Source organism: Cucurbita pepo, chromosome 19, assembly GCF_057944985.1.
Source record: "Cucurbita pepo subsp. pepo isolate OVF chromosome 19, ASM5794498v1, whole genome shotgun sequence".
NCBI lineage: Eukaryota > Viridiplantae > Streptophyta > Magnoliopsida > Cucurbitales > Cucurbitaceae > Cucurbita > Cucurbita pepo.
Window position 1 is genome coordinate 10,829,338 of NC_141816.1, and position 23,279 is coordinate 10,852,616.

The 23,279-nt window shown below is 38.1% G+C and overlaps 4 protein-coding genes and 1 non-coding gene across 21 annotated transcripts; 3 read left to right on the forward strand and 2 right to left on the reverse strand.

The window, feature by feature from the left end:
• The first annotated feature begins 441 nt into the window (after positions 1–441).
• LOC111781292 (U1 small nuclear ribonucleoprotein 70 kDa) lies at positions 442–5,755 on the forward strand. The gene is made up of 11 exons (XM_023661803.2): positions 442–726; positions 1,189–1,303; positions 1,432–1,511; positions 1,982–2,057; positions 2,140–2,204; positions 2,282–2,344; positions 3,728–3,809; positions 3,908–4,070; positions 4,290–4,361; positions 4,518–5,262; positions 5,388–5,755. Exons 1-10 carry the CDS (start codon positions 628–630, stop codon positions 5,233–5,235), a joined length of 1,533 nt encoding a protein of 510 aa, XP_023517571.2. The 5' UTR covers positions 442–627; the 3' UTR covers positions 5,236–5,262; positions 5,388–5,755.
• An 864-nt stretch (positions 5,756–6,619) lies between these two features.
• Positions 6,620–6,691, reverse strand: TRNAE-UUC (transfer RNA glutamic acid (anticodon UUC)). The gene has a single exon. It is a non-coding gene; the product is annotated as a tRNA-Glu (tRNA).
• A 1,496-nt stretch (positions 6,692–8,187) lies between these two features.
• Positions 8,188–15,438, forward strand: LOC111781317 (SCARECROW-LIKE protein 7). 17 transcript variants are annotated; one of them, XM_087120016.1, is made up of 7 exons: positions 8,311–10,184; positions 12,512–12,625; positions 13,135–13,200; positions 13,368–13,411; positions 13,471–13,544; positions 14,160–14,933; positions 15,030–15,438. In XM_087120016.1, exon 1 carries the CDS (start codon positions 8,368–8,370, stop codon positions 10,171–10,173), a length of 1,806 nt encoding a protein of 601 aa, XP_086976142.1. In that variant the 5' UTR covers positions 8,311–8,367; the 3' UTR covers positions 10,174–10,184; positions 12,512–12,625; positions 13,135–13,200; positions 13,368–13,411; positions 13,471–13,544; positions 14,160–14,933; positions 15,030–15,438. The 17 variants fall into 17 exon arrangements, 16 of the variants coding, with proteins under 16 accessions (XP_086976145.1, XP_086976142.1, XP_086976141.1 ...); XM_087120015.1 differs by having other exon boundaries at positions 12,512–13,200; XM_087120012.1 differs by having other exon boundaries at positions 13,368–13,544.
• TTN5 (ADP-ribosylation factor family protein) lies at positions 14,955–17,831 on the reverse strand. The gene is made up of 5 exons (XM_023662731.2): positions 17,405–17,831; positions 17,210–17,320; positions 16,656–16,818; positions 15,785–15,865; positions 14,955–15,233 (listed from the first exon to the last, which is right to left on the reverse strand). Exons 1-5 carry the CDS (start codon positions 17,467–17,469, stop codon positions 15,096–15,098), a joined length of 558 nt encoding a protein of 185 aa, XP_023518499.1. The 5' UTR covers positions 17,470–17,831; the 3' UTR covers positions 14,955–15,095.
• Positions 17,832–21,933: 4,102 nt separating this feature from the next.
• Positions 21,934–23,279, forward strand: LOC111782056 (GATA transcription factor 18). The gene is made up of 2 exons (XM_023662831.2): positions 21,934–22,452; positions 22,582–23,279. The coding sequence occupies exons 1-2, from the start codon at positions 22,042–22,044 to the stop codon at positions 22,825–22,827; spliced, it is 657 nt and encodes a 218-aa protein (XP_023518599.2). The 5' UTR covers positions 21,934–22,041; the 3' UTR covers positions 22,828–23,279.

A 23,279-nucleotide genomic window follows, 5' to 3' on the forward strand; every position in this document is an offset into this window, starting at 1 on the left:
ATTGGGAGTGAGTCCCACATTGGTTAATTTAGTGGAAAAACATGAGTTGAATTTACAAAGGAGGAATATTATCTCCATTGGTACGGAGTTTTTTGGGAAGCCATACGAGCTTATGCTCAAAGTGGACAATATCATACTATTGTGGAGAGTCGTGATTCTTAACATTAATCTTTACGATAATTATTAATTATTAATTGAAGTAGTTTGATTTCGTATTAACAAATAGAAGGGGAAGAATCAATGATTTATTATTATTTTCTAAAAAAGAAATTACCATAATTCCATATAATAAACATTTATTTTAAAATTCGAAAGATGAAATTTTGTTGGAAAGTTAAAAAAGAAAAGAAAAAGGATTCCTGAAGTGTAATTGTTGAAGCACCGTCGACAAGTTTGGCCCATATATAATCCGGCCTTGCAGAACGGCGTATAAATACCCTCGTCAAAGCGCTAAACCATTTCCGTCTTTTCGCTGCCGCCTCTCTTCTTCGTTCCCTACGTTGGGACACGATTATACCAATTAGATCCGAGCAGAAACCACTCACCGATGTTCTCCCTCCACTCGATTTGATCTCTCGTACAAATTCTTCGTTGTTGTACTAGTCTTACCGACGATCGTGCGCTGCCATGGGAGATTACAATGATGCCTTCATGCGGAACCAAAACGCCGCTGTTCAGGCTCGTACCAAGGCCCAGAATCGTGCTAATGTCCTTCAGCTTAAGCTGGTAGGTGGAACGGTTTCGATGATTATTGTTATTTCTGTAGGAGCGTTCGATTTTGTTTTGTTTGAAGAGAGCTAGGGTTTCAAGAAGTTATTTCGCACACGTTCATTAGAAGAAATACGGATTTGTCTTTTTGTGTCGCAAAATTATGGATAAATGCTGCTGTAATAGGTCTTGCGTCTTCATGACGATCGGTTTTCGTTTTCCTGTTTAGAGATGACAAATTATGTTATATCCGTTGAATGACTCGTAAATTGTTACAACGTACTGTCAATGTAAGTTGCAGTCTCTTGTTAAGGAAAAAAAAAGGGGGAAATTATTGTGAGAGGCAGATGGTGTGAAGCGATGACATAATATCATTATTGGGGGTTGAAGTGAGGATTATGGTTCTAGAAGAAGCTTAAAGTGTTTGTAGAACATTCGATTATGGAATCTTTCGGTTTCGTAATTTTGCTTCTTATGCAGATTGGGCAGAGTCATCCCACTGGTCTTACGGCCAATCTCCTGAAGCTCTTTGAGCCCCGACCGCCTTTGGAGTATAAGCCTCCACCAGAAAAAAGAAAATGTCCTCCATTAACAGGTTTTAATTACTTTTCAAAACTTGCATATCATTTATTGATATTTTATGCACTTTTTAAAATTTATTTTTATTTTTACATTTCATTGTTTTCGCGGAGGGATATAATTCTATCTCATTTTGTTTTGAAGGGATGGCCCAGTTTGTGAGTCATTTTGCAGAACCTGATGATCCGGAATATGCCCCCCCTGTTCAAGAGGGTGAAACTCCCGTAAGATGATTCACTTCTTAATGATTGTCAGATTGAATTTTAAACCATGCATACTCTCTCTCCAATACATATGTGTTGAGTATATGAATGTATAATAAGGAAAATGAATATTAAGCTTATGACTTCAAAGCTCTATTGTCACTTACGGTGCCAAATGGTTTGTGTTTTAAACACAGTTTTAGGATTAGAAATTAGGTGGCTTGTACATTTTTAGGCTAGTGGGTAACAAACAATTTATTTGGACATGGTTTTTGAAGGAAGCAATGCTTCAATTGTCTTTAAACAACAGAGAAATCAGAAAAATGCGGTTAAACTGAACGTAGGAAACAATGTTGCAAAACAGCATCTGTGCTGCCTCTTACTTATGGTGGTATCTATTTTGCAGACTAGCAGTAAAAGTCTTAATTTTTTTTCCAACTAACTAGTTTATGAAGATTAATTGATGGTAGAAGTCTTAATTTTTTTTTCAGTCGCAAAGGAGGGCCAGAATTCACTTGTTAAGAATTGAAAAGGGTGCACAGAAAGCTGCCGAGGAGCTTCCAAAATGTGATACTCTTCAATACTCTCCCTCAATTTTTTGTTAAAAGAAGTTCAATGTCTTGTGTCTTACCTACGTACTTTTGTGCAGATCTTGAACGTGATGATCCAAATGTTACTGGAGATCCATACAAAACTCTCTTTGTGGCTAGACTGGTGTGTAAAATGTAGTGTACATAGTTTTTTAGTCTAAGCTAATTGTTTTACTTAAAATGATCGTTATCCGATGGCAGAACTACGAGACATCTGAGAGCAGAATCAAAAGAGAGTTTGAGTCTTATGGGCCAATCAAACGGGTAGGTATTTGAGCATCCTCATGGAGCTTGGTAAGAGGTTAATATTTGTGTGGTGAATTAAATGCTTCATTTTTACTATCAGAAAGTTTTTTGGGTAGTAATCATGTTTTTGGGTTCATTTTTCTCTAAAGCTTATTTTTTTAGAATCTATACTATTCTAAACCACCGTCAGTTTGGTCTAGTGGCATCTAAGCAAGGATTTTCGTTGGTGGGTTGTCTTAGTTAACAGCTTTTCTTGTAATGTTTTTCGTTGTTGTAGTGATAATGAACCAGTTCATGCTTAATCTTCAAAATAACCCATCAAAAAGATTCCACTGGCCTTCTGAATTAACGACATGTCAAACAGGTCTCTTATTTGTATTGTTCTTTTAACCTTCTCCCCATTTAAACTAAAGTAGTCAAATGGGTAAGTTTTTATGGGAGTAAAACATATTTCTACCTGACTGGATCGTTATGATGGAACCACTTTTGAAGAAAGATTAGTGCCAAACACCTCCCTGGATTCATCATTGATAATTCAAGCTCCTAATAGTCTCTCAGGTAAAGCTGCGGGTATGCAGTAATGACTTTCATTTGTATTTCATTTTCCTCGTAGTGACTGTGTCTTTGCCCGGACACAGTTGCACTATAGAATTCTCGAGGCATGATGTTAATAGGAAATTCCTTAGTAAAGTTCTATACATCAAGAATTCCTGGTAAGGAGGCAGTTATTCTACATTCAGCCAAATATTATTAATGATGTAAGTATTTCTACGGTTCGGATCCCAAAGATGGTGCGCTTCACCATGCATGGCAAAGCTGAAAATTTTAGGTTGGGCAGTGGAGTGATGTTCATTGTCTTTTGGCCTTAATATTCAAGCAACAATGGAGATTGTCAACTTCCCTATTTTTCTGCCTTGGGTAAAGCACATAGGGATTATTACCATCTCTTTCTCCTTTGAATTTTGTACTGCATGGATTTTCTGCTGCTAAAAGTATTACTTTTGGCTTTAAAGGCATCAAAAAAATTTCGTCGTTGAGAAGGTCTCCTGGTATTTCCTGTATTACATATACCTTTTTGCATTACTTGAAAAATAATTTCCCTGGTAAGGGGAGTTTAATGTGTTCAACAACTGGTAAAATGGCCCCAAATACTTCAGTTTTTCCAACTCTAGCTGGTGGTGATGCATCTCGCAATGGAAGCTCTATTATTTAAAGGTGAGCACGGCTAATTAGGCATAGTGCCTGTCTGCCGTGCCAATAGGATTAGATTATGATAAACTTTCTTATAGTATATGATCTATAAACTAATAGATCCTTTATTGAGAATGCATAATGGAAAGAGGTTTTAACTTTTCTTCTGCAATATGACTTCTTGTTTGTGTGATTTTCTGTGTTTTGCAGGTCCGATTGATTACAGACAAGGTGACGGGTAAACCTAAAGGCTATGCTTTCATTGAGTACATGCACAAAAGAGATATGAAAGGTTTGTCTCAATCAATTTGAATTTTGAACCCTTTCTATTTGATTAATTTCTCCTTTTGAAACTGGTTAATTTTCTTACCTTCATCTGAAATTATTCAGCTGCTTATAAACAAGCTGATGGTAGGAAGATTGATGGTAGAAGGGTACTAGTGGATGTTGAGCGAGGTAGAACTGTACCAAATTGGCGTCCTCGTCGGCTGGGTGGTGGTCTTGGAACCACCAGAGTGGGAGGTGAAGAAAATAGCCAGAGGCATGCTGGAAGGTAATTGATATGATTTCAACAACTTCTGCTCTTTCAAGCGCATGCCTTTGAGAAATATTGATGATTATTGTACTATTGAACAGCACTGTTTAAAATGATTCTCGATCTGGTGTTTTTGTGCCTTAGGAAGATATTTTTGTTGATTGCTGAAAAGTTTTAAAAATGAGACTGAATTTAATATTTTATATTCCATGCTGAAAGCATTTGTAATTTTTTCAGGGAGCAACAGCAATCTGGAGCACCATCTCGATCAGAGGAGCCTAGGGCTCGTGAAGATCGCCATGGAGAGCGGTATGATGTTCCATATCTTGTTCCCTTTTAGATCAACATTTTTTGTCAACATTTTATGCTTCTTTCAAGTAATAATTTCAGCATTTAAACATAACTTCAATTTATTGTTAATTTTATGATACCATGTAAAATTAGGCCTCCTTTTAATGTTTTCAGAGATAGGGAAAAGTCTTATGAAAAAGGAAGAGACAGAGAAAGAGAGAGAGAGAAGTCTCGGGAACGTTCCCATGATAGATCTAAGGATCGTGATCTCAGAGAAGACAGACATCACAGAGATCGTGATAGGACAAGAGATAGGGATAGGGATAGAGAAAAGGAAAGGGAAAGAGAGAGAGACCGCGGGCATGACCGTGATAGAACACGTGATCGTGATCGAGGAAGGGATCGAGGTCGTGATTATGAGCGTGACAGAGATCGTGATCGGGATCGTCATCGGGACAGAGATAGGGAGAGGGATCGGGATCACGAAGGGGGATATGCAGACCCTGATCGTGGTCGCTCCCATGATAGGGAATCTGATTATGATCGGGTAGATTCAAAATATGAAAAGGACAGACATGGTGATAGGGACAAAGATATTGATCCTGGTGAAACTGAGGATGGTCATGGGTGGTATGATCAGCCTGCGCATGGGCACAGACACCCACCAGATACTGATCATGATCCCCAATACTATGATCACTTTGACAACCGAAGTCGAGAGCAATATGATCACCCCGAACATCATGGCCAAGATCGTTATGATCAGTATGATAGAATGGAGGATGATTACCGTTACGAACGTGGCACTTCTGAAACACGTGATAGAGAGAGGTCGCGTGATTTGAATCACGAATATAGACGCACAGAGAGATCTCATTCAAGAGAGTATTAGTTTCTCATGCTGCAGTGTGATCTGATGGTAAAGTATCTGCTCACTTTCTTCCCTTTTCTTTATATAATTTAAGAAGCCATCCCTTCTCCCATGTGAATGTTGTTTTCCAGGTTATGATGATAGATACCAAATTTCATGATAATATCATGTAGGTGCTGTGATGATCGGTGTTGGAATTGCCTTCTTCTTTTGTTAATTGGCCTCAAGTTGCCCAAACATCGTTGCATATGCTTGGTGCTGTATGTTCTGTTCTTCGGAGTGTTTCAGTTTCAGCCATGTTATGCAGATTTTTGCACAGTTTATGTATGTGCTAAAACTCCTGGACTTACTATGTATTAGTTTGTAGCCATGCTATTTAAGCTGATAGTGTTATAGAACGTTTTGAATGCTTGATCCGATTACTGTCCTTTTGGTGGGAACAAGGTCAAATGCATTGGATGGGTGTAGGTTTGTTTGCTATTCATAGTGTTTAGGAGAAAACTGAAGCTATTAAAATGAAACTTGGTCGTGGTGATTGTCATCGTCTTGGGGATTATTATTATTACTATATTTTCATTTTTTTAACATGATTATTTTGATTGTCCCAACCCCTCTCTTGAGTTCATCGGCAAAATAACAAAAACAATGTCCACTCCAGAGACCCTCTCTTATCCCAACTCCTTATCAATCAGATTTTGTGTTGTCGTATTTAATTTCTAAATTGTAACGACCCAGGCCTACTTGCAGATATTGTCTTTTTTGGGCTTTCCTTTCCGGGTTTTAAGACACATCTAAAAGCCTTGAGGAGAAGCCTGGAAGGGAAAACCTAAAGAGGACAATATCTGCGTTGGGCTTGGGTCGTTACATAAACTTTCTAGTTTGTTATAATTTAACGTATACAAGTTATGTTCTACCAGCTTTAGTTCCCTTCCTCTAGAGTTTATGGAGTACCGAGTTTATGGAGTATGATTCGGTAGAGGAGAGATTTTTTAAATCAAATTGAGGTTTGGGTGATCCCAAATTGAGTAGGTTCGGACTAAAGATTTTTCCATTTAGCCTTCCCTTTAATGGCATTTTTCATATTTGAATCAAGTTTCTTTTATTTTAACATGTATTTTAACAACTACAAACACTAAATTATTACCTTAATTAAACCCTAAACCAATCACTAAATGTTATAATTTTGGGACTTAGTAACAAATGCTTAAGTTTAGGCTAAATTGTTACCTTAATTAAACAAAAACAAATCACTATATGTTATAATTTTGGGACTAAGTAATAAATAAGTTTAGGCTACATTATTTCAGTTTGTAAAGTTCTCAAAAGCGTATCAAGTTCCCAAATAACTCGGAAACAGGAAAAAGGAACTCCCAAATAACTCGGAAACAGGAAAAAAGAAAAAAAGTTCCGTTGCCGGGAATCGAACCCGGGTCTCCTGGGTGAAAGCCAGATATCCTAACCGCTGGACGACAACGGATTATTGAGAATTTTTTGTACTATTAATTTAAAGTAACTTATTAAGTATAATTCTCTCTCTCTCTCTCTCTCTAATTAAAACTTTTCCTAAAATAAGCTTTATCTTAAATTTACCAAAACTTTAAAAATATATATTTTTAAGTTTAAAAAATTACGCATTAAGTCACCACCTTTATAAATAAAAAAATTATTTAAATTTCTTTTGAGTTAATCATTTTTAAGTTTTATTTCTTTTTAATACGAATCTTCCAATGAAATCCCTTAAATTTGAAATTATTTTGAAAAAATATTTCTTAGTTTTATGTTTTTATACCTTTTTGAATAAGAAAAAGACAAAAAAAGAAGCTTTCACATTATTTATTTAACTGCTTCGGATGGATTTTGTTGAGACTTGGTTGAGTTCAATACAATATAGTAGAACCAGTTTATGGTGTTAAATTAAACACACACTTAAATTAAATGGATAACAAGTATTAACAAAAAAAATATTACCATACCAAAAATTAAATTGAAATTAAACCAAGAAGGGTAAAATTGGTATCTCACGAGTAATTTATTTAATATAAATTTTCAATACAATAATTGTATTAATTATTTTATGGCCCTAAACAGGCTATCTGCATTCAAACTTACACTGCTTTCTGCACCATCCAATTCTAAATACGTCCCGATAAATCGATCCGAAAATAAATAAATAAATAACAAAAAAGAAAAGAAAAGGCCAATTACAGTCCTGTCCTTTTCACCTCGTTGTAACCACAAACATCGCTATTCTTGGACACGAAATCCGCACACTACCAACATATATGTCGTGTCCCAATTCGGTCATTTTCCTTTTTTCTTTCTTTTTTAGTTATTATTTTCCGCCAAATATAATATTAATTTCAACAAATTTATTAGTAAAAAACACTATTAATTATTTTCACTTCAAATAAAACTAAATTATTTAATTATGAAGCCTATCTGAAATTAAATGTTGTTCAATACTCTACGTCATATATTAACATTTGAAATAAAAAACTATCAAATAATTTTCTTGGAGGCTAAATAGATTATTTAATATAAAATAAAAATGGGTTAATTTCAATGGAAATTAATGGGTGTGATATTTTTTAACTGACAAAAATAACCTTGTCATGCACTGTTTCAGTATTTGGACGGACACGATCTTCTCCCCATATACATCATCCGACGGCGCTCTCGAGGCAGAGTCTCCTCTTTGAATTGACGCGTCACTCTGAACTTGCTCTATGGTCCCCACTTCTTCTTGTCAGCTTCCCCGGATTGAGCGGGTGCCAGTCCACCTCCTCCTCCACGTGGATGCCCATTATCCGGTTTCCTCAGATCCCCACTGGACCCCACATGCCACGTCCTCTCCCATTCAACTCTTCTGACTATTTCCTTTAAATGTTAATTTTCCCCCCCTAAGCCGAGTGGGACCACCCTCTTCTCTTCTCTTCTCTAGCTCCCTCGGGGGAACGCTTATCTCTCTCTCTCTCTCTCTCTATCTCTATCTCTCACTCTCACTCTCTCTGTTCTCTCTGGTTAAAAAGCTTCACCGACGACCTCGCCGCCGTCATCAGTTCACTTCCGGCGGCTTCTCTTTCTGTATGTGTTCTTTCACTTGCCATCGTTTCTGGGATTTTGATTTTTACTTGTTTAAAATTTTTTTGTTGCATGTTTGTGACTAGAGATTTTTTAATTGGGTGGAGAATGGCGAATATGTGTGCCGACAGTGGCAATCTTATGGCGATTGCTCAGCAAGTTATGAAGCAGAAGCAGCAACAGGAGCAGCAACAGCAGCAGCCTCCACAACAGCCGCCGCCGCAGCAGCAGTTCACTAGCCCTTCCACTTTTACTCTGAACCCATGGAGTGGCTCGAACCATGGTCTATCCAGTCCAGATTTGGGGTTTGGGCTTGCCGGAGCTGGATTTTCCGATCCGTTTCAAGTGCAGAGAGTGGTCGACGGTGGAGAAACGAGCTTTCAGTTTCCGAACTTAGAGCACCATTCTTCTTCTTTCAGATATCCCGATTTCGACTCCGATGAGTGGATGGACAGTCTAATGGCTGGTGGAGATTCAACGGATAGCTCTAATCTTCCTTCTGGTTGCGACGCGTGGCAGGCTAATTCGGATATTGCTCTCTACGGCGATGATCCCTTTGTCCCCTGTCTCAGTCGCCTCACTATCCCCTGTTCTTCACCCTCCGATCTCAACAGAGTCATTTTCCCGGAACCTCCGAGAAATCAAGCTGCCATTCAACCGCCTGTGGTTTCATGGACCGGGCTTACTCCCAAGACTCCACCGATGGTGGTTAAGGACACTAATGGCTGTTCGTCGAGTTCTGCAGAGAACGAACCGAAACCTCCACTTCTGAAAACCCTAATTGAATGTGCTAGACTTTCCGAATCGGAGCCAAATCGGGCGGCGCAGATATTTATCCAGCTTAAGGAATCGTCATCGGAGCATGGAGATCCGACGGAGAGAGTCGCTTTTTACTTCCTCGAAGCTCTGTACCGGAGATTATCACTTCAAACGGAGAATCGTTTGGTTTGTTCGGAATCCACTTCAGATGATTTCACCATTTCTTACAAAGCTCTCAACGACGCCTGCCCGTACTCTAAATTCGCCCATTTGACTGCGAATCAAGCGATACTCGAAATGACAGAGAACGCGAGCAAGATTCACATAATCGATTTTGGAATTTCTCAGGGAGTTCAATGGGCGGCGCTGCTTCAAGCTCTCGCAACCCGCTCCTCCGGAAAACCAACCGGAATCCGGATCTCCGGCATTCCAGCTCCGATGCTCGGAAACTGCCCAGCCACAGCGCTGTTCGCGACGGGTAATCGACTGGCCGAGTTCGCCAAACTTCTAGAACTGAACTTCGAATTTGACCGAATCCTCACCCCAATCGAAGAGCTGAAAGAATCCTCGTTCCGAATCGACTCCGACGAAACCCTCGCCGTGAATTTCATGCTTCAACTGTACAATCTCCTCGACGAAACTCCTCGCGTCGTTCTGAACGTTTTGCGACTCGCTAAATCACTAAACCCTAGAATCGTAACCCTAGGCGAATACGAAGCCAGCCTGAATCGGGTCGGGTTCTTTAACCGGTTCAAGAACGCAGTCCGATACTACTCAGCCGTGTTCGAGTCACTGGACCCAAAATTACCTCGCAACTCAAACGAAAGGCTGCAACTGGAAAAGCTCGTACTCGGGCGGCAGATCGGCGACATTGTCGGACCAGAGTCGTCGCCGGGAGCCAAAATCGAACGTATGGAAGACAAAGAACAGTGGAAAATGATGATGGAAAATTGCGGGTTTGAAGCGGTAAATCTCAGCCATTACGCGAAAAGTCAAGCTCAAATCCTTTTATGGAAGTACGATTACAGCTGTGAGTATTCTTTGATCGAATCCTCGCCTGGATTTCTGTCGTTGGCCTGGAATCAAGTCCCGATCATTACAGTTTCTTCCTGGCGTTGAAACGAAACCAGGTACTTGTTCATTACATAATTATGAACTATAATAACAATTATTATTTATTTTTGTGTTCTGTAAAAAGTTATCTCTAATCAAGATTTAAGAATCACATAGCGCCCATTGATAATGATCTAATTTGAGAGCTCGATGTGATGTTGATAAAAGAGACTGAACCTAGTCTTCTGTTTTTGTGAATTTCAAGATCAGAAGCCGGTGGGTTGCGCTGTCAATCAAGACACGCAGTTCTAGATCTTTTTGTTTTGACCGAAACCTGAAAAATCTGATCCCATTCTTGATAATGTATCCCACGGCTTTCCTTAATAGAGGTTCCGACTCTTTCTCTAAAGCCTCAAAGAAAATACACAGAGCCTTCTCTGAAACCTATAGAGCCCTAAGCCTTCTGAGTCTTCTCTGAAACCTATAGAGCCCTCGATTAATCTCTCATTAATGGTTCGACTCGTTTTCTAGACCTCCCCAACAAAGTTTAGATCTTCCACCCTTCAAATAAAATTATAAAACATTCACGAATATATCGGCGGCAGGATTACGTGTCCAGTTTGACGGTGTCAACGCCACGTAAGATTTCATCTCTCTGGAGCTCACACGTGCCGCACCGGGGCCGTAGAAGCTCACCTGAGCTCCGATCCCCGCCAAGAAGATTATCTTTTTTAATTTTTATCTGAAGTATATTATTTTAAAAATAGAAAAAATATATTTGAGAATATATATATATGTATATATATATATATATTATATTTGACACAAAAATTATTATATTTTATAAAAAATGGTAACTAAATAAAAAATTTAAATGAAAATATATTTAAAGATTTTCGTAGCCATTTATCTCCGTATATATGAGGAATATTACGGAAAATTATTTCGGATAATCATTAACCGTTCATCACGTGGCAAGCATAACGTAGTTGCTTGGAATCAACGCGATTTTAGACAAACGGAGCCTCTTCACGTTTTCTACGTGCCCAACCGTCTTACGAATTTACAGCCGTTGATATCTACCGGTATCGCTAAATCCTAACGGTTCATTTGACTTGGCCCCCCCCCCCCCTATATAAAGAATTAGCCATTAGGGCTCATTCCCGCCATTCCCGTCCCATATCTGTTTACCTTGTTTCTCAATCGGCACTAATTTTCGGTTTTCTTGGCGGGGGACGCCTTTAGAAGTTTTGATCGTGAGTGTTGATCTGTTGTTCTTTTACGGTCACCGTCGTCCTCAATTCTTGGAGATCCAATTTCAGGTTTGGTTCGTATGATGTTCCAGATGTAGTTGTCTTTAAGTTGTCTGCCGCTTTTCAGTCTGATTGGAGATCTCTTTTCACGGTGTTTAATCATGTTTATCTTGCGGCGAAAATCTCTTCGATCGCGGTCGCGGTTTTAACGTCTTTCGTAAGAAAGCAGGGTTCTCGCAGGATTTTCCAGGTCTTCTGCAATTGAATTGCCGGTCTAAATGGATTCTCAATACAAGGACGATTGGAAAGGTTCTATACTGTTCGCGAGATGGAGAAACGACTCCGATTCCACAATTTCTCGGGTTGCTACAACCGTAAGAAATTCTTGGCAGTTAACATTTAGTTTCATCCAAGGAAGGTTGATTTGATTAGCGTGTTATGATGGATGTATAAGATATCAGGCCGCAGTACCCCTATACTTTTAGGTTGACTGTTTCTGATCGATCTTTGTCATCCGACCTTTGCCATGGCAGGTGAGCTTGCATGGCAGGTCAACTACGTTAATGAAATTTTCTTTTTTGTGTGTTTTGAGGGGGAATCGCACGGGAATTGCCCGGGGTCCCTCCTCACTGAACTGTGCCGATTCCTCTCTTTCTTTATCTTTCTCATATTATGCCTTGCTGACCGCAACTGTTTGCAATCCTGAGAGATCGCTTGCTTCCCGCTCATGCAGTACATGAACAACTTTGACTAATCTTCCGTAAGTAGGCGAGCATATAATTTTAATTTGAGCCAAGTATTGCCCATTCATCAGATTATTCAAGCATCAAAGTAAGGTTTGTCATGCTCAATTTGATATTTAAGTAGAATTATCATTCGTATGCCACGACAAAGATATCCATTTATTCAACCCTTCTGATAAAAATCCCTATACATAGATTAAACGAGTATTTCATAGCTTTATTTGTCTTTACGGGCAGATGCTTGTGCATGCACGTAAAACCATTAATTTGTCTATTAAGCAGCACCAAATTGGTCTTGCTGTATATTATGTTCATTTTAATCACAGGAGGAGTGAAGGCTTGTTTATGATACATATTTTTTGTATATACCTTAATTTTATTACTGCTTCATTGTAAATCACCATCTAGTAATGGAGAGGCGCATGGAGAACTCATTTTGGATCGGGCCAAGCGTCTCAATGCTGATATGATCTTCGCTATGCTGAGCTGTCGGATCTGGTGTGCCCAAGTGGAACAGTCTCGGTAACTGAATTATTTAGATCATTTAATTAAGCAGGAAATGCCCCAAGTTTTTAAGGCTTTTGTCCTTCATCTCTCTCCTTCCATTTTACATATGTTCTTTCTTTTTTTGTTTAAACTATGGAGGAAATTCAAGATCTGATTTCGTCCGATGTATTTAGTCAACTTAATGTTATGTTTTTCTTTTACACGAGTTTATAGATTATATTGTGGTAGTCTGTAATTTAAGAGTACCTTGTTACTCTCGTTCCATCTAACCAACGTCGTTGTGCTTTTCTGAACTTGCTTAATGAAACGTGTAAATAAAAATACACTGTTTATCATTACACTCCTGAATGGTTAGGATTTTCACTTGGTTGCAATAAGAATCAAGAACTACAGAAAAATGAGATTGTCCATATTCCTTCCCTTGAATAATTTTCTATTGTGGGTTGAGTTCTGTTCTGTTAATTGCTGCAATCTTCAATCCATTAATGTTTTTTCTTCTTGTATTCATCTATTGGTGTTATCAGATTGTCCTGTACGAGCACCTTTCCTTCAATACCCGTCATCTGTACTCCTGCAACTCACAGTCTTAGGTTAGAAAATGATTATTGGTTTGCTGGCGTTGGTTGATTAAATGTATTATTATCTTTTGCGACAGGAAGATGCGAGATAGGGGTATTTGATCATACCATCCGTAGGGGATGTCTTTGTTATGCATCATCTATATTGGATTCATGATTTGATATGGTTGTGGTTGTAGAGACCCGTAGCTCAAAGGTGGTAAGAGTGCTCAAGGCCAATAAGGTTGGTTTTTGGGAGGTTGGTGGTTCGAATCCATCCGGATCTGACTGATTATGTTTCAGGCTGATGCTTGTTTAGATGTTGAACTTCCATCCCCTCGCTGCAGTTGCTGCCATGCCATTTCACTTTGCCTTCTGTAAGTAATTTCGTTCGTTCCTCTTCCATGAGTGCTTCACAATTATGGGACACGAAGTCATATTATCTAATATCGAGAGCTTATGTTTAAAATGGACAATATCATGTTGACTTGTTGGTCTAGATTTATATTAATTGAAATTTTGATAGATTCTGTTTAATAATTATTTCGGTCTCTCTTAATAAGCTGTATATGTACAAAACGAGAAAGTAGAGAATAATTGGAAAAGAATATATATTGTTAGATCCATCAGCAGAGGCTCCTGCTGAAAGTTCTCAATCTCGCTTCTAAATTAGCTTGAACCAATGGGCAGAGAACAATGAGAGAAGTTCATAGTTCCAATTTGATTAACAGAACAAAATTGAACTATGTCTCCTTTACGAATGTTAATTTCTGTAAGAGAGCTAGAAGAAGGCAAATAAAAAGATTTCACGATACAGTAAATGATGATGAATTTAAAGATCGGTATTCAACCTCTCTTTGCTGAAACAATGGCCGGTTTCTTACTTTGGTTCGCTCCAGTTCTATCTTTCTATTATGCTTTCGAAGTACTGAAATGTTCGGAACTAACCTATATTTCAATTTTTATTTCGTTTTGTTTCCCGGTTTGTACAGTACTCTGCAGTCGAGCTGAGAACGTCAGAAATTTCGTGGAAGCTGAGTCCATCTTCGGTCCGGTAATTTTTCATTTCTAACCAAGTTTGTTCTTGAATTGGTTCAGTGTACTCTTTGATGACATAACTATTGTTTGGTTGGTAGTAGTACATGACTCTGTCTATACATGAAGACTGTTGAAGAAATATCCAAGTGCTATTTCTCTCCCTCACTAAAAAAAAAAACTGTCGATTGCTGCGTGTGTTATTCTATCAACTTCGTATCCAAAACAGTTTCGGGTTGGCAGGGTTGAGTTTGCTGTTTTAAGTGAGCTTGTTAGACAATAAAGTACGCCATTTGAACTGCCTTGCCTTCAATTCTTTGAGATTTTCTTCAATCACGCGGCATATTGGTGTCCTGTGTTTTTGACCTCCACCAGTAAACGGATGTTTGCTTCAATGTCACTTAAAGGGTGTGGTAAACCTTGCTTAGTTTGGAAATATCTCCATAACAGCACTTACCCTCGGACAAAGCTTCAATAATCCCTGTTCTGTCTCCTCTCTAGATCACCGCCCCTCAATCTCAAAGTTTTGTGTAATTAGTACGAGTTACTACTTTTTTTGAGCCCCAGCATGTTGTGATGATTCATTGGTTAAAGTCTTTTTTTTCCCGTTCTTATTGAAGTGGCACCCTTACTTCGTCTCAATGAACTGTTGTGTTTTGATGGTTTTCTTTCCTCATATTGATACAGTCTCTTTTACTCTGACGTTGCCTGAGATATATACTTACTACCATGTAAGTGAACATCCAGATCCCTTCTTCAAATATATATATTTTTAAACAATTACGATCACTCTTCAAAACTGATGAGCGTTTAACATGAAAGAGCAGCAACACACATGTTCAACAAAATTTAGATCAGTTTCCACAGGAACGAGAAATGGAATCGAAAAGGTACTAGTCTAGCACATAGATTCTGGAGGCAATGTCTTGGACCAACCAATCGAACCCCTCCAGCAGCCCCTCACCAGTGAAGGCACTGCAGCCAACAATGTTCCAGTGCCGGGTTTTGTCCATGGCTTCCAAGTTCAGCACCTGGAGAGTAGGAGATGAACAAATAAGCAGGCAGTAATGTACTAGTTCTTGTTAACCCCTCGCTGTAAACTGGGCACTGGATAGCATTTCTTTTAGAGCTCCACACTCCAACTCCAACTTAGTAATAATATCCACTAGTAGTGATGAGAACAGTGATATAAATGTTTTCTTTTTAATACAAAAAGTTCGTCAATTATGGAGACTAGTGATGAGAACAGTGATATAAATGTTTTCTTTTTAATACAAAAAGTTCGTCAATTATGGAGATTTGAACATCCGACCTCAAAAGAAGAATACATACCAGTTACTAATACCAGTTACTACTGCAGTCTCTACACATGCAATGCAACCTTTATTTCATGCTCATGATTTTCCTAAAATACTATTGCATGAGGACGTAGCCTACCCTACAAATAGATGTGGAATGAACTAAATTATGCCTAACGATAACAACATGCAAGGTCTTCAGCAAAGAAACTACAGAACAAAAAACTTGAAAAGATCCAATCAAAGAAGAATTGAACTTGAAGCTGAGAAGAGGAACTTCTTACTTTAGTAATTTCCTCAGGAGAAAGAGCTCCTTTTATGTCCTGCTTATTAGCTAGAATAAGCAATGATGCTCCAGAAAGCCTCTGTAATATGATCGACAACATTAGTAAATTACCATTCTTTATCATCCACATAATATTTTATAGAAGCTCTGATCATTCATTGCTAAAATTTGATCTACTGCTTGTATACTTTAATCTTTCTTTCGGTAAGAAACTGATTCATTATGATATATGAAAGTATAAGAGAGGATACACAAAAACACAGGTTGAAAGTATAAGAGGGCCACATATCAACTTATAAAGCCTATGCTTCAAAAATTTTGCCGAGTCACGAGCAAATTCATAACTTACTACTCAGGAGACGAGATAAACTATAGACTTGAAAACAATAGCGAACGATCAATTGTCGGTACTAATCTCACAAATACATATAAAAATTGTTATGGAATCAATTCAAGGAAAAGTTTTGGAACGAATTACCTTGATGATCAAGATCAAAAGTAAAAAAAACTCGTTTCTAAACCAGTGATTCGAATCACTCCACAAGAGGTTTTATCAATACCACTTGAATGACCAAGTTCTAAACACAAGAATATGCAAGCTAAAAGCTTAGCTCTCAACAAAACCAAAATAGAAACTTTATTCTTTTCCATTCCAAAATGTGATGTCTTGGTTCATATAAAAAATGAAAATGGAAAGATAGAGCCTATAATTTGCTTACTCCAGTTTAAAGAAATGATGCAGTCAGTCATTCCAAATCAAACAGATAAAGGAAATATATGCATAAACCAACATACAAGTCACAACTATACCAGAGAAAATAGGTTATGACATTGTCAATTTGCCCATTGAAAAAAGGGGGACTTCTAACCTCTTCTTTCAAAAGATTATCGAGTTCTGATTTGCAATCATCCAATCTTCTAAGATCAGAACTGTCAACAACCCATACTAAACCATCAGTCTGCTCAAAATAGTTCCTCCAATAGGATCTTATAGTCTTTTGGCCCCCAACATCCCATATGTTAAGTGTGTACCTATCAAAGAAAATAGTTAATAGCATTTCAAATGTCTTCAGTCTATGGCTTCAAAATTTCAAACACCTGAACTAGAAAATTTCCCACAAGAAAAAGAAATCAAACCAGAAGTAGATGATTAAGGTTTTAGAACTTAGAAGCTAGTTAAAACAGCTAATGTATTAGTGAAGATGAGATTTGTTCCGTGTCATCACCAAAAATTCTCAGAATAAGAAAGACTTGCAAAAGAACCCATACATTATGTTCATGTTCATCTCAATTTATTTGCTGGAGCTAAATAACAACTAAAGAGTGAGGAGTGTGCATAACAGATCCCAAAACTTGAAAAGAAAATCTCAATCCAGAAATAATTATGAATGAAAAACATGGTAAAATTAGGAAGGAAGCTCACTTCTGATAGATGATAGTCTTGATATTGAAGCCAAGTGTAGGGCTGATAACGCTAGTATCCTCCCCGTTAATCTTTAAAACGATCGTAGTTTTCCCAGAGTTGTCAAGACCTCTGAAAAACAATAAACAATGGATCCAAGTGAATGAGATGCAGAGAAATAGACAGAAGCGGAAAGAGAAAGAGAGATTTACATACACCATGAGTATGCGCATTTCCTTCTCCTTCCTTTTAATTTTACGAATGATACTAAGCAGCCCCATTATCTACGCCGCCTCCGCACCGCAAATATTCCAACCAAATCAACGTGATGTCGTCTGTAGCAACCAACTCAGGGATATGAAATTGGCGATCGACGGGGAATCGTATGGGTGTTCTTTCCAGTCCGATTTCCAGAGAATTCGGACCCGCACCCAGGCAAAACGGATCCCTAAAACCGGAGAAAAAAGTCGCAGCAAGAATAGGTGATTGAGTGAGATTGAAGGTGGATAATCAGAGCGTGTAGATGACGACCATGACGGTGAGGAAGGATGAAGGAGGGAGATGAGTGTGGAGTGAAATTACGAAGAGGAAGAGGAAGAGGAAGAGGCGGGAGGGTCCAAATGAGCGAAGGCTTTGGATTTCAGATTTGATTGGAACTCTCGAGACTACGGAGAAGCAGTTATTTATTATTATTATTTTTTTAATTTTAAATACATAAATAAATAATAAATTTATTATTTATTATTTATAATTGTATTAATACGGTAATAATCTTGTCGATATATTTCTAATTTTATTCATTGATTTAAAATATTATTAATTCGGTAAAACATTTGAATAATGGCGGGCCGATCCTATGACTAAGATAGTCGCGCAACAGCAGGACGAAACCAGAGTGGATGGCAAAGCAGGGCCTGGGCTTTTTCCAGTTGTTCAATGGCCCTCTCGTGGAGAGCCACGAGTGAGGCTGGAGAACGAGCCAGGCAAAGCGGGAAGTCGTGAAGATCGGAAGAGTACAACCTTACCTTCACCGTGATATGAACTCCAAGTTCCTATGGCTGGAGCCATGGTCTACCCAGCAGTGCTTCATATCCTCCTTTTGACCGACTTGAACAACATATATGGATCCCCTCAACCCAACGCCATAGAACAAGAAAAAGTTTATGTGCGGCAGAATATGGCATTGAACAGTGGTACGTACGGCTTAGAGCCAAGGGGCCCACTCTAGTATTTGCTTCGATTCATGCAACTACTATCTTATAGCCCGGCGCGGCGGGTCGCCCGACTATCAAGATGGGATAAAAGGTCACACCTGTTTACTATTCCAAATTGGAAGATCTCGGGACGGGCGGTGTAACGGCCTAGGCCTCCACCGCAGCCATCCCAAAGTGTAAGGCAGAAAACGCTATGCTTTGCCAAACATGTCGTGAGACTTGAAATGACGTCAAAACATATAGACTATATTGATTGGGAACCAAGATAACAAGATGAGATGCAATGTTACATTGAGAGACCTTAATCTTGATAGTCTTGATTAGAGGCAATGACTTGGCTTAGTGTAGAGGCAAGTCAGTTGTGTCACAAACGATTGAACATGCACGGGCAGACAGCGTGTGTAGATTGGATTTCACACAAGCGATATTCGATTGACGAAGACAAATCTTGCATAAGATCCAACGAAGCCACAAAATCGAAGAAAAATATGTATATATATAGGGCTTGAGTTTCCATTAAGACTGGTTGTGAGCGTGTGAAGATTACAAATGTCGCAACTATTGAACTAATGTGGGTTCTCACAAATCCACCTCCTTTTGAGGCCCAACATCCCAATTGGCACACCACTCCTAGCTCTAATACCATTGGTAATGATCCAAGTCCACTGATACCAAACTAAACCTTTTCATGGAAATTGAATCGAAAATTGGTGACGATGAATTAATCGAATGAAAGGACACCATTTTCGAGAAAGAACAAACTATTTGTTAATCTAATCAAACTCCCCTTTTGTGTCCCTTTAACACCCTTCAGAATACTAAGAAAAGATCTTCAACTCAAACTCCCACTCAAAAAAGCCCATATATCTTACCATCTTCTTTTACCCTTCAAATCTTCCACACCAAATTACTTTAATCTTAAGCAACTCAAAACACCTATAATACAACGCGGTCCATCAATCATAGTTCAACTAGTTACAACGGGTTTGAGTTATGTCAACTTCATAGTATGCATATTTTTTATACTCAGCTTAGTGTATACTGCATATTTAATAGACGAGTTCAAACAGTGCTTTCTAGTTAAATTAAAAAAAAAAAAAAAAAAAAAAAAAAAAAAAAAAAAAAAAAACTCCCGAGTGACAATAATGTTCATTGTTTAATTTTTAAAATCGAAAAATAAAAAAATTAGATAGTTAAAGGCATAAGATGCTGAAAATAAATTCAAAATTGTGCATAAAATTCTTAAATGAAATAATGAAAATTTTATAACCCAACTTAAATTCAATAACAAAATGTTAAAATTCAATTAAAGGACAAGGTTTAATAAGAATTAAAGCCAAAAAACCAGTACTCGAAAAAGCAGTCACGTCTAATTATTAATCGTTAACAACCACAAGAAACAAAATATCATTTGAGAAAAGAAAATAAAAAAGAAAAAGAAAAAGATTTCCTAGTTTTACTAATTATTAAAGCTTAATACAGAGAAATTAATTTCTTATTTTATTTTTACATATATTAAAAAAAAAAAAAAACACCAAATAAAGTCTCCAAAGTTTTCAAAACCATATTTTGATGCTAAAAATTCAAATATGTTACTTAAAAAAAAAAAAACGAAACTTATTCATCAATCCACATCAACATAATAATTTCGTGTATAGTAGAAAAAAAAACGAACAAAATCCAAAACAAAAAGCAAAGGATTTGCAGAGAGCCCTCGTAAGAAGAGACAATGATATAAATATGAATATGAATATTAGGTAGAGTGAGGACAAAATAGGTATTAACTTTGGCAGGCGGCTTGTTCCGGGTTATACCTACAAGTAGTAGTACAAACTCCCTCCTCTGTGTCTTTTATCTCAATCTAATTATTGTTGGATGATAAAAGTCTCACATCCGCTAATTTCAGGGTTTATAAACAAAGAATACTCTCTCAATTGGTGTGAGGTTTTTTGGGGAAGCTCAAAGCAAAGTAACGAGAGCGTATGCTCAAAGTGGATAACATCATACCATTGTGGAGAGTCGACATATAATATAATATAATATAATTTAATTTAATTAAAAACAAAGAAGAAGAAGAAGAAGGCAATGAAATGTAGGGCAGAGTTGGGGGGAAGGAAGCAAAGGTTCCCAAAGACATTCATTCCAGTAAGACATTTGTTGCTTTTGAGGAACCAAAGGATGTCGTGTTCCTTCCTTTTTAAACTCCCAACTCCTTCCCTCTCTCAATACCTAATTTTATATTTATTTATTTATTTATTCTTGGTTTAATTATTATTGTTTGGAATTCCTCCACATTTGCCATTAATTTGACTGTCGTTTCTTGCATGCATGCATGCAAACCACTCTCCACATTCCACGTCCCCATACCCATCACTTCCAACAATACTTCTTCCCCATTCTAATTCTTTCTCGCATCTAATAATAATCAACAGATATGGCCACGTAAGCAACAGATGATGTGGCAATTCCTATCCTACGTGGATTGGACTCTCATAAAGCAATAGTAAGAGAGAGAGAGAGAGAGAGCATCTTTATTTTGGTACAGCTGAGAGAGAGAGAGAGAGAGAGAGGAGCCATCATCATCATCAATCTCAAGACGATCTGATTGTTTCTTTTATATTTTTTATTTATTTTTCTACACATCAGAACACACAACCTGTGGGGCCCACGTTTTCAAAGCCCAGTTTGGTCGGATTTTTTGTTTTTTTGTTTTTTTTTTTTTTTTTATAATAATTTAGGGATTACTTTGAGTTGTAATATAATATATATATATATATATATATATATATATATATATATATATATATATATATGTGCTTGGAGGACGCTTTTCCTTTTTGGGAGGTTGTATCTTTGACTCAGAATCTAATAACCTAATAAAATTAGGAGACCCAACACAGTCCTTTGCTTTCATGATTGCCTCAGTATCGCAAGCATCGCATCGCATCTTTCTTCTTCCTCATTTTGTTCACTTTCAAACGTTAAGAATCCCAACCAAGAAAGGCACGTGATTAAAGAAACACTCCCCCCCTCTCCCCCCCTCTAAGCTCAAGATTCTTAAAGCACCATTTTCGGTTTCGTGAAATGTAAGTCGAACTTCAAACTACACTCCTTTTCCTCCTTTTCCTTGCCAAGGAAGCTAACCTACATTGCATTCTGTTTGAGTTTGGCTCAAATTAGTCTCACATAAGTCAAGTAAGAGTAAGATCACGAGTTTATAAGTAAGATACACTATCTATCTACTAAGATTATGAAAGCTTATAGACACCGGAAAGGAGCGCACACATAGACATAGACATAGGCATAATAGACATACAAAAGGCTTTATTCCAACCCTACATCCCACATTGACTGAATCAGACTGACAAGAGCAGACAATTCAGACATCGGTTTCATTTGTTGGGCCCACCACGGTGTTTGAATTAAAACAAAACTACCTCTCCTCCGTATATTCTTCATTCCGACAACGTGGACTCATTTTTTGCTGATGTGGCTTTGTCTTCTTCACTTTCACTACTCCCAACATATATCCATCCATCCATCCATCCATTTCGCTTATAAAATCCTCCCATTGCTTCCATTCATTTCCTACCCATTCCTCTGTTTCCTTCTTACTTCTCATATTCAAAGTCAACAAAGATGATGCAACGCTGTGGAAGCTACCAATGCTACTCCGCCGGAGAGTGTTCTTGTGAGGCTGCGTTTTATGGGCAGCAGACTACCTTCTTCTCCATGCCTGCTTACAACAATTACTATGAATCTCAACATTATTCTTTCCAATCCTCTTCTCCGGTTGTCGATTGTACGCTCTCTCTCGGTACCCCCTCTACTCGTATGACGGAGTTCGATGAGAAACGCCGCGAGGAGCAGCAATCCGCTTCTAATTTCGCCTGGGATTTATCTCGCACCAAACATCCTCCCTCCTCTAAAAGTGGCCGCCGTGGGGGTGATAAATCCAGCTCCAATGCTGACCAAATGTTCGCTCGCCACTGCGCCAATTGCGACACCACTACCACCCCCCTCTGGCGCAACGGCCCTAGTGGCCCAAAGGTAACCAAACCAATCTAATCTAATCCAACCCAATCCAATCCAATCCAATCCAATCCAATCCTCTGTTATTCTCTATCTAACCATTCAATTAATATATGGATTTGATGGGTTATTGATAATTTGGCACAGTCGTTATGCAATGCGTGTGGGATTAGATACAAAAAGGAAGAGAGAAAAGCAGCGAGTTCAGGGCAGCAGGCGAGTTCGATTTACAGAAACGAGACAAGCTCGTGGCTTCAGCACCACTCGCACAGCCAAAGAACGCCCAGATTCACACATGGAATTGGGAATGATATGAATCCGAGCGTGGCGATTCTGTCATGGAGCCTCAACGACACAGAACAACCTCAGCTTTACTACGACTTCACAAGTTGAAATCAAAAAAAGACAACAACAGAACAGAACAGAACAGAGCAGCACGATGGGCGATGGGGAGGATGTTGGGGTGTTCTTCTTTTTCTTTAATTTTGTTTAATTTTAATTAAATTAACTTTGTTTTTATACGGGGAAGAACAAAAAAGAAGAGAAAAGAGAAAGAAAGGCAGGGCTATTATGTTGTTGAAGGAATTTTCAAAGATGGGGAGACGGGTTTTTGGAAATACTGTCTCCTTCGCAGACTCCCCACCATCATCATCCATTTTTCTTTTTTTTTCTTTTTTAATTTTCTTTTATTTTTCTCTCCCTTTCAGAAATTTTCCACTATACATTCATGTTTGTGAAAATCGAAATATATTAAAATTTTATAATATATAATATAGATTTGTCTTCTCATCTCTCTCTTACTTTCTCTTTCTTCATTCCCAATGAAGTTTGTTCCTCCCTGCTTT

Bases quoted from the DNA above. Each gene is read 5' to 3' on its own strand.
- LOC111781317 (XM_087120005.1), top strand. From the start codon at position 8,368: ATGTTTGTGACTAGAGATTTTTTAATTGGGTGGAGAATGGCGAATATG.
- TTN5 (XM_023662731.2), bottom strand. From the start codon at position 17,469: ATGGGGCTGCTTAGTATCATTCGTAAAATTAAAAGGAAGGAGAAGGAA. The intron at 16,819-17,209 runs GTGAGCTTCCTT...TTTCTTTGATAG, and splicing joins AAGACTATCATCTATCAGAA to GTACACACTTAACATATGGG. The intron at 15,866-16,655 runs GTTAGAAGTCCC...ATCATATTACAG, and splicing joins ATAATCTTTTGAAAGAAGAG to AGGCTTTCTGGAGCATCATT.
- LOC111781292 (XM_023661803.2), top strand. From the start codon at position 628: ATGGGAGATTACAATGATGCCTTCATGCGGAACCAAAACGCCGCTGTT. The intron at 2,345-3,727 runs GTAGGTATTTGA...TGTGTTTTGCAG, and splicing joins CTTATGGGCCAATCAAACGG to GTCCGATTGATTACAGACAA. The intron at 3,810-3,907 runs GTTTGTCTCAAT...GAAATTATTCAG, and splicing joins GCACAAAAGAGATATGAAAG to CTGCTTATAAACAAGCTGAT.
- LOC111782056 (XM_023662831.2), top strand. From the start codon at position 22,042: ATGATGCAACGCTGTGGAAGCTACCAATGCTACTCCGCCGGAGAGTGT. The intron at 22,453-22,581 runs GTAACCAAACCA...AATTTGGCACAG, and splicing joins ACGGCCCTAGTGGCCCAAAG to TCGTTATGCAATGCGTGTGG.